Below are 10944 nucleotides of genomic sequence, written 5' to 3' on the forward strand. Positions count from 1 at the left end.
TGTGGTGTAATATTATTATTTGTCTAACCAATTATTATATTAATAAATCAGTTTTAACAGAAATTAAATTCAGCTAATGTTAGTCAAGTGAGGGTTGGCCGTGGTGATTGAAATAATAAATGTAATTTCAAATTCAGAATGGTTTAAACCCAACTTGTTGCGCCCTCAATTGAATCTCGGGAGAAATATCGCGATTTTCCCTAGGATTCCGCAACGTACGTGAATAGGTTGAGGTCGCGATTATTCCCCACCGCAAAATTCCTGAAAATGTAGTATTCCAGATAAATACAAGTGGTTTTCTTTGAGAACAGGAGAAAGGTAAGTGCAAAATGCATAAATGCGAATTTTTAATTGTATGTATAACGGAAATTTGAGTGCGGAGAATGGTCTGGCTGGTTTGTTTACAAGCAACCTTGCGGAGGCCATCGTTTTGTTTATTTGTGGAAGAGTTCGTGCAAGTGTCAAGTTCGTTAACGTTTTCTGCAGCGTAATAATAATTTCGTAATAATTATAATGCTCTTGAAATCTCAGCCAAATCTACTGTATGTTGAGCTTCACGTATTTAACAATTTATTTGCGCCACGAAGGAAGTAAACATAGTCAATGAACCAGACATGAAAATTATATGACTGTTTCTCAAGGCTTGTACGAGGCGGAGTCTGTGAAGTGTTGACTCAGTTTGTGCTGCAATAACGAATGCAGACATTGAAACAATTGAAATCCATGTTATGTTGATGGTCAAGTTTGTACTTGCATTATAAAGGCCAGGCAAAATATATATATATATATATGTATATAATAAAAATAATCAACCTTTCAACAAAATAAGCCCAACCCAATCAACCTTGGGTTTCAATTGGTATCATGTTTTGTGTCATTGGCTTAAATAACCATGGATGATGAGTTGTGTGCAATGGACATTTGCACACTGTTGTACACAACTACTAGGTTTACACAATAGAATTTAATAAAAGCCAATCATGGATTGTGTTTTATAGCATTTTTATGCAGAGATTCCTAATAAGAAAATATATTGTGTGTGTCTCTATTACAAATGTGACCCCTTCTTGTACTAAAATCGGGGTCCTACTTTTAATATTGAGTCCAGGAAGCAGAGTATGAGTTGAACTCCAATTCCTGAAGCCAATACCAATTGAATCAGGAATTAAAATGTAGGGTTAGGGGGTATACTGAGGTTTAGGGTAATAGGGTATAGCCTAGCAGTACTGTATACACAAATCATATCTTGATACCTGATTTGAGTGCGAATGGGAATTATGTAAACACATAGGTGATAGTATTAGAACTAATATTTGCAAGAGAATAGAGCTAACATTTTCCCAGAGTAGTTTGTGATTTTCGACAGTGTAATTATTTCCTGGTGATAAACAGAGATTTTTTTATTTGAAGTCCAAAACTGTGTGCATCATTTTGCTGTACATCCACTCAACTTCGATATGACCCATCTTCTGTAAATCTCTTTACTTCAAACAATACAATTTCCTAACTCTTCTAAGAAAGTGTTTTTCTGTACGCAACATTGATGTTTTTTATAATGACACATACCTAACTATTTTGTGTAATTTAATTGACAGGAGGAATGTTTTGTCAAACATTGCCTATTATTCACACTTTAATTGTGTTGAACCATACAAATGCAAAGATACAGTAAAACGTGTCTAAACTGAACTGAAAGCCTGTCTGAACAACATTGTCAAGTTCCTTAATTAGTCTCTTTACAAGACCTCAAATTGAACACCTCTTTTCAAGAATTATTTGGTTGATAGGTTTTTATCTTGCCTGTTCATAATTAGATAAGTAGAAAAGTATATGAAGGAAAAAGTCTATTACCGTACTATATATTATTCTATAAGAGAAGTTGAGATCAATAAAGTACATGTATTGTACATATAATATTAATTGAGGAACACGTTGGCTGAGATAAGTTGTTGTACTTTTATTTTCGAAAACTTTTGTTATAGTTTATGTTATATTATTCTATAAGGGACACTGAGACTGATGTAGTACATGTAGTATTATTTGAGAAACATGAATATTAATTAATTTTTATATGTAATTATGATGACTTGATGAATGGTTCTTGTTCATTTTTAGTCAGAATTTGTTTACCCCCTAAATTTTACCCAGTATTTTCTGCACAAAATGTTTGTTTCAAGACTTTGCACTTTGCTTTGCACTTTTACCATGCAAGAAAAAATTATGCATTGTCTTTTTGTATCCATTCATTCGTTTATCTGCTTAAGTAAATGTGAAAGTACCTGGGGCTGGCTGGCAAGGTTGTAATAGTTATGCAGTGTTTTAAACTGGTGTTACTGTAGTCTGTTCACTGTGCAGGGAAGTGTTTAGTTTGATCTGGTACAACTCAACTAGTTTTAACTGTATGATTTATGCTGAATTCATCTGTTTGACAGTGTTCAACATTGTGGGTCTCGGACTATCTTGGTCTCAGCTTTCTTACTGAAACCAATGAATTTTCAAGGTTGACACTCAAGGATCTTATTACATAGTAACAATTGGATGACCTCACACATAGACAGTACTGTTGGCTTTACTAGTCAAATGGACAAAGTCTTTTGAAGTAGCATCTATATCTTGACCAGGCTCTTCTGATTTGAGTGACAACATTTTTCCCACCAACATTTTGTCTATTTTCATGTATAATTTAAAAAAAAAATTTGAACCAAATGGACAACATTTCAAATTTTCCAAAGGTGTTGATAACAATTATTGAGAAAAACATGAAAAAATGATGTCGATTTTATTTTGTGGAAAATGACAAAAGTTGATGGTAGTGGTCATCTATATTGAGTTCTTGCCTACATTGTAATGTACTGTGGAATACTTTATTTTCGCTGGAATTATTTTTCGTTATTTTCGCTGAAAGGATGATTCCGTGAAAATAAAATCCAGCGAATATACTTTTTTCCCTATATTTCACATTCAACTCGTCAAAAATACATGTTTAGCCAGAAAAAAACATTTTACATTTATAACTATTCAAAATACCCCCTCACATTTTTAGCTCCGCTGTCGACTTTGTCGAGCGGAGCTTATCATATGAGTGATTGTCCGTCGTCGTCGTCCGTCGTCGTCCGTCGTCCGTGTCAATGTTTTACTTTTTCGACTTCTTCTTGAAAACTACAAGCCTAAATGCTTTGATACTTGGTGTATATGTACCTTGGGTAGACCTCTCTTAGGTTTGTTCATTTCATGTTGATATTTTTAATTCTCTAATTTTGGTGAATATTTTTGTCATTTTTGGTAAAAACTGATATTTTCGACTTCTTGTTAAAAACCGCAAGTGCAATTGCTTTGATATTACATATATAGGTACTACATGTGGACCTCTCTCAGATTTGTTCATTTCGTGATGATATCTTCAATTCTCTAATTTTGGTGAATATTTTTGTCATTTTTGGTAAAAACTGATATTTTCGACTTCTTGTTAAAAACCGCAAGTGCAATTGCTTTGATATTACATATATAGGTACTACATGTGGACCTCTCTCAGATTTGTTCATTTTGTAATGATATCTTTAATTCTCTAATTTTGGTGAATATTTTTGTCATTTTTGGTAAAAACTGATATTTTCGACTTCTTGTTAAAAACCACAAGTGCAATTGCTTTGATATTACATATATAGGTACTACATGTGGACCTCTCTCAGATTTGTTCATTTTGTAATGATATCTTTAATTCTCTAATTTTGGTGAATATTTTTGTCATTTTTGGTAAAAACTGATATTTTCGACTTCTTGTAAAAAACCGCAAGTGCAAATGCTTTGATATTACATATATAGGTACTACATGTGGACCTCTCTCAGATTTGTTCATTTTGTAATGATATCTTTAATTCTCTATTTTTGGTGAATATTTTTGTCATTTTTTGGTGAAAAGTGATATTTTCGACTTCTTGTTAAAAACCGCAAGTCCAATTGCTTTGATACTACATATATAGGTACTACATGTGGACCTCTCTCAGATTTGTTTATTTCGTGATGATATCTTCAATTCTCTAATTTTGGTGAATATTTTTGTCATTTTTGGTAAAAAGTGATATTTTTGACTTCTTGTTAAAAACCGCAAGTCCGATTGCTTTGATATTACATATATAGGTACTACATGTGGACCTCGCTCAGATTTGTTCATTTTGTGATGATATCTTCAATTCTCTAATTTTGGTGAATATTTTTGTCATTTTTGGTAAAAAGTGATATTTTCGACTTCTTGTTGAAAACTGTAAGTCCGATTGCTTTGATATTACATATATAGGTACTACATGTGGACCTCTCTCAGATTTGTTCGTTTTGTGATGATGTCTTCAATTCTCTAATTAATTTATTTTGGTGAATATTTTTGTAATTTTTGGTAAAAAGTGATATTTTCGACTTCTTGTTAAAAACTGTAAGTCCGATTCCTTTGATACTATTCATATTGTTCATTTTCTAATGATGTCTTCAGTTCTTTAATTGAAATGTGCATTGCTAACAGCGGAGCTATCTCAGCCGATAGGCTGCTTGTTTTATAAGTTAGTAAAATACAAAAACTTTAGAAGGGACAATATCATGTTAAAACGCACTGTTATTTTTTGTTGGACTAAAATATTCCTGTGCAAGTATGGAAAGAGTTTCCTGTGAAATACTTTATTTTAGCTGGAATTAATTTTCGCTGAAAAGGCTTTTTGGGCATTTTGCTTGGAATTTGTTTTCACTGATTTTTCATGAGTTTAATGTGAAATATAGGAAAAAAAGTATATTCATGCGATTTTATTTTCACAGAATCATTCCTTCAGCGAAAATAAATTCCAAGCGAAAATAAAGTATTCTGCAGTATGTAATGTGCTCTTTGCTTTTGTTTCATAACAGCACAAATACTGATCTTTGCTTTTGTCTTTCAGGTGAAGTGAACAGGGTAACAAGATGGCAGAGCCAGGTAAATTGGACTTAGACAGTGCACTGCATGAATTGGGAATGCTCAGTGCTGTCACTAATAGTAGAAAGGAATATTTGAAAGAGAAAGAATCAAAAAATGATACTTGTAAAACTTCCAAACATGGATTTACAGTTGTTCAGATGAACTCAGCATTTGTTACGCGACTACAGCCAGTAAAGTCGCTTCCAACATCATGGAAAAGCCTCACCGATATTCCATCACACAAGTTTGATGAAGAAACAGACAAAAGTAGAAGAGCCTCCTATCCTCTTCCCACTGGTAGTGATTTCTATATTAGTCACCATCGTGTGGCAAAAATGCACAGATCGCGTGTTAGATTTCGCAAACCATACACAGTTCCCAAAAAGAGGGCCTGCATAAGAAGATGTAGCGAGAGTGATGAAGTAATAACTTCTAAGGTTGACAATGGTAACCAAGGAGAAGGGAAAGAGAAGATAAAATTTGCTAAACGTCCTGTGAGAAAAATCAAGAGATCCAAATCCCTGGACGATCTTTGTCTTACTAAATTGCACATTGATGAGAATGGTACAACACAGAGAAAAGACATTGAGAAAATAGCACTGAACTTGATGAATTTAACAGTGTCATAGCAAAAATAGTTTATTTAGTTGCAGATCTACTGTATCTCTTTAAATATGTTTATATTCAAATACTGTAGAATACTTTATTTTCGCTTGGAATTTATTTTCGCTATTTTCGCTGAAAGGATGATTCCGGGAAAATAAATTCCAGCGAATATACTTTTTTCCCTATATTTCACATTCAACTCGTCAAAAATCAGTGAAAATAAATTCCATACAAAACACCCTAAATGCCTTTTCAGCGAAAATTAATTCCAGTAAAATAAAGTATTTCACAGTAAACTCTTTCCATACTTGCACAGGAATATTTTAGTCCAACATAAAATAACAGTGCGTTTTAATTAACATGATATTGTCCCTTCTAAAGTTTTTGTATTTCTCTAACTTATAAAAAAATGTGAGAGGGGGTATTTTGAATAGTTATAAATGTAATACATGTTTAGCCAGAAAAAAACGTTGCCAGTCTAGAAAACAATTATAATAAACTCAACTGTTAAATTTGTTTACATTTTTGCCAACCAGCTTGCAAAAGTCTGATAAAAACATAACACTCGCTGATCAGCACACAATCTGTTGTAAAAATGTTTTACAAATAGTTTCTTAAGAATATGTATATGTACATGCATGCAAGTATGTATATGATAACATCAGCTAACAACACCATTTCTTATATTTGAATGCAAGAACTTGTGTCCGGCAACTGTGCAAAATGTAAACAAATGTAAACAGTACATAGGTGTCCTGTATGTGATGGTGTAATTTTCAGCTGTTATGGTAAGGTTCTACTATCTGATTATCGTGGATATGCAGTTTATACAGCTATTTTACTGTAACTGTTGCAGATTTGTACTAAGCATTGTTGTGAGCATCTAAGTAAACATATAGATTTAGCTATAAATGAAATGTTTGTATGATATCGCTGAGGAGAAACAGCCATAGAGACCTGTTTAATCGTTTGATTACCATATTTAAATTTAACTGCAACATCGTGCCTGTTTTTATGTATTTTTTCTATAGGATTTTGGACCTTGAACAAAATTTTGAGAAAGCTATAAACAAAATTTTAGACAGGTTGCATTTTGTGAATGGGGCAAAATTTGACATTGGCGTTCAGAGGGTTAATTTTCCAAAGGACTGATCCAGGGAGCACCCCCTACTTCCAACTCCTTCTCAAAATCAAAACTTGGTCATGCATACTCAGTAGTGTTAGCAGCCAGTGAACCATAGGCTCATCCATTCAAGTTATGTATTTTTCTCTTGGCCATAACTCTTATGTAGGTTTATTGTCTTTGGTGCAGTGTTATTCCCACTCCCACCTCCTCTCCTCTTTCTAAACACAACTGTATTGTGTCACATAAGCTTGGAAGCAATGTTGCATACTTTTAGTGCAACAAAGGCATTCTCTCCATCTTTATAAATATTTATGAATTTTTATGCCAGCCAATCAACAAGCACAGTGCACAACGTCATTTGAATATGTTCCAATCTTATTTAATCGGCCAATATAAACCTCTTGTTGCAGTTTGAATTATGAAATTTATAAAGACGAAGGGAATGCCTTTGTTTTTTAAGAGTACTTTGAAATTCTTGACTGTGAATTTGTTTAAATGTACTTGAATGATAGATGTTAGGTAGTAGGCACTATATTACATTTTGTACTTGCTTCATTCTGGCATTTGAGTGTTAGATAATTGAACATTGGAAATTCTTGAATCCACCTGTCCCTCTAAAAAGGGAAACTTTCTGTGTACCTGTGATTTGGAAACTCAAAGGGCCTTAAAGTAGCAATATATATAACAGTATTGAAGCACTGCTGTGATGTGAACAGACGAATGAATGACTTTGATATATATTATTTCTGATACCACTATTTTCTAAAATGATTGTCAACTGCACGACCAAGCAAACTTGTCACATTGAACTTCCTCCTAGCTTTCATTCCTTCATCACATCAGATTTCATGAATTAGAGTGTGGACTTGTTGAAATTGTATATCATTTGTTATACTTTTTCTATATTTTTATTGCTGTAATGTTTGCATTGTAATTTAATTTTGTCATAATATAATAATGTACAATAGAGCAGTCCATTTTTCTCAGATTTGACGTCACCACTATTAAGGCGATCAGTGGATGTTGTCTTGATCACATGCATTTGAATGCTTTTCAATTTTGTGTAAATAAAACAACACATTTGATCCATGTGTGTACATGTTGCTACACACAGTATGAGATTCATATTTAATGCACATGGTTGTGACAATCACTGCCTTTCAACTGTGATAATCTATAAACTTCTAGTAATGTTATCTCTTATAGTGCGCCCTCTATCAGGACTGATTTTACAAAGATTCAGAGTCAAAATGGAATCGCCCATAATCAAGTTGAATCAGTTTGTTGACTGCTGGGAAGTGAGAGGTCTTCCAGAAAACAATGAAATTGAATGTGACTGTGTAGGTGACTAGAGGCACAAATGAAAATTTTGCGACACATGATTTACTTTGTGTTTATACATTCATAAAATGTGAATTTCATTTTACCAATTCTGTGAAATGTTTTTCAAGATCACTGTATTAATGCACAATTTTCTGTTGTGTCAATGCCATGCCAATGAATTAACATAGCTAGTTGAATCGAAGCAAGTCTACATCAGTAGAATAGCTTAGAGAGCATACCGTTTCTGTTTTAACAACAGATACACATATACAATGACAACAAATGTAACTGTTATTTTTTCACTTCACCGGATTTACATAACAGAAAATTTAAATTGTTAATTTGTTGGTTGTATGGCTTTTATTTATTTGTATGTGTGTTATTTATTTGCTCCAGATTTAATTTGACAGGTGCTATTTGCATAACTTCAATGTGCTTACAAATGAATTGTATTTACTGCAGTGTTGTATGATTTTGTTTATATTGATTTGTGAACTGAATTAATGAAGCTTTTTGTACATGGTACATAGTAATGTGTTTTTCCACTGCATGCCCAGTTGTGAGTTCTTAACATTGTTTTCGCATTGTTACATAACTCTATACTGTTCAAGAAATTGTTGTTCCTTCCATAACTGTAACTATCAAATTGCTGATCTGAAACATCCTGATTTTCAAATAAATTTGGCTAGCCGTTTTGAATGTACAAAATGTATTGATATTGCTATATTCCTTGTAGTATGTGCACCCAAAAAACAATGTGAAGCTACTCAAAAGATGTGCCTGATTATCTACCCAATTCTAATACCCAACAGAATTTCAACGTATAAAATTCTGCCTTGTATATATATTCCAGTATTATTATAACTAGATTTGTACAGCTTCTTCCTTCTTTGGTTGGCTCTTTTTTTAGCTTCGCTGTTGACTTTGTCGAGCGAAGCTTATCATATGAGTGATTGTCCGTCGTCGTCCGTGTCAACTTTTTACATTTTCAACTTCTTCTTGAAAACTACAATTCTCCTGCTTTGATACTTGGTGTATTTGTACCTTGGGCAGACCTCTCTTAGATTTGTTCATTTGGTGATGATATCTTCAATTCTCTAATTTTGATGAATATTTTTGGTAAAAAGTGATATTTTCGACTTCTTGTTGAAGACTGCAAGTCTGCGACAGGCTGCTTGTTTTTAAATGTCTTTGTGCCCAGCAATAGTTCCGGACATTGAATGTCACTGTTGTATCTCCTGACTTTTTTGTATGTGCAAATTGCAAGTACTAACACATAGTGCATTTTTGCCACAGAAGTCATATTCATGTTTGGGACTACATGACAGGGTTGTGTGCCCATCTCTCTATCAAATGGCAATTTTAATGCTCTATCCAGGCATCAACTGGGCTCAGTCGAACACAAGCACCTGCACCTTAAGATAGGTTCCCTCAAAGTCGCATTAGTTAGTGAATAAATCTCGGCCAGTGGAATTGGCCTATTGAGTCTGTGGCACACTCATCCGGGGTAGGGATCGACCCCTTTTTGGTGTTCACCCAGAGATAGGATTTGAACTTGGGTCTACCGATCATGCATTTCCACTAATGCCTAGAATCTATCAGCATTCCACTCACTATACACCACTCCATTAATGCCTAGAATATATCAGCATTCCACTCACTATACACCACTTGACTCATGCCTAGAATCTATCAGCATTCCACTCACTGTACACCACTCCATTAATGCCCAGAATCTATCAGCATATCACTCACTGTACACCACTCCATTAATGCCCAGAATCTATCAGCATTCCACTCAATATACACCACTCAATGCCTAGAATCTATCAGCATTCCACTCAGTATACACCACTCAATGCCTAGAATCTATCGGCATTTCACTCACTGTACACCACTCTACTAATGCCTAGAATCTATCAGCATTCCACTCAATGTACACCACTCCACTAATGCCTAGAATCTATCAGCATTACATTCACTATACACCACTCCATTAATGCCTAGAATCTATCAGCATTTCACTCACTATACACCACTCCATTAATGCCCAGAATCTATCAGCATATCACTCACTGTACATCACTCCATTAATGCCCAGAATATATCAGCATTCCACTCAATATACACCACTCCACTAATGCCTAGAATCTATCAGCATTACATTCACTATACACCACTCCATTAATGCCTAGAATCTATCAGCATTTCACTCACTATACACCACTCCATTAATGCCCAGAATCTATCAGCATATCACTCACTGTACATCACTTCATTAATGCCCAGAATATATCAGCATTCCACTCAATATACACCACTTCTTTAATGTCTAGAATCTATCAGCATTCCACTCAGTATACACCACTTCTTTAATGCCTAGAATCTATCAGCATTCCACTCACTATACACTACTCCATCAATGCCTAGAATCTATCAGCATTCCACTCACTGTACACCACTCAACTCATGCCTAGAATCTATCAGCATATCACTCACTGTACACCACTCCATTAATGCTTAGAATCTATCAGCATTACATTCACTATACACCACTCCATTAATGCCTAGAATCTATCAGCATTTCACTCATTATACACCACTCCATTAATGCCTAGAATCTATCAGCATTTCACTCACTATACACCACTCCATTAATGCCTAAAATCTATCAGCATTTCACTCACTATACATCACTCCATTAATGCCTAGAATCTGTCAGCATTTCACTCACTATACACCACTCCATTAATGCCTAGAATCCATCAGCATTTCACTCAATATACACCACTCCATTAATGCCTAGAATCGATCAGCATTTCACTCACTGTACATCACTCCATTAATGCCTAGAATCCATCAGCATTTCACTCAATATACACCACTCCATTAATGCCTAGAATCTATCAGCATTTCACTCACTTTACATCACTCCATTAATGCCTAGAATCAA

At 34.3% G+C, this 10944-nt stretch overlaps 1 protein-coding gene across 1 annotated transcript; it reads left to right on the forward strand.

The window, feature by feature from the left end:
- The first annotated feature begins 189 nt into the window (after nt 1–189).
- Nucleotides 190–8699, forward strand: LOC102804102 (uncharacterized). The gene is made up of 2 exons (XM_006821586.3): nt 190–318; nt 4920–8699. Exon 2 carries the CDS (start codon nt 4942–4944, stop codon nt 5563–5565), a length of 624 nt encoding a protein of 207 aa, XP_006821649.1. The 5' UTR covers nt 190–318; nt 4920–4941; the 3' UTR covers nt 5566–8699.
- The last annotated feature ends 2245 nt before the right edge of the window (nt 8700–10944 follow it).

Source organism: Saccoglossus kowalevskii, chromosome 14, assembly GCF_978046115.1.
Source record: "Saccoglossus kowalevskii chromosome 14, keSacKowa6.1, whole genome shotgun sequence".
In the NCBI taxonomy this organism is placed as follows: Eukaryota; Metazoa; Hemichordata; class Enteropneusta; family Harrimaniidae; genus Saccoglossus; species Saccoglossus kowalevskii.

What these genes read in the sequence shown, in the direction of transcription:
- LOC102804102 (XM_006821586.3), top strand. Translation starts at nt 4,942, where the DNA reads ATGGCAGAGCCAGGTAAATTGGACTTAGACAGTGCACTGCATGAATTG.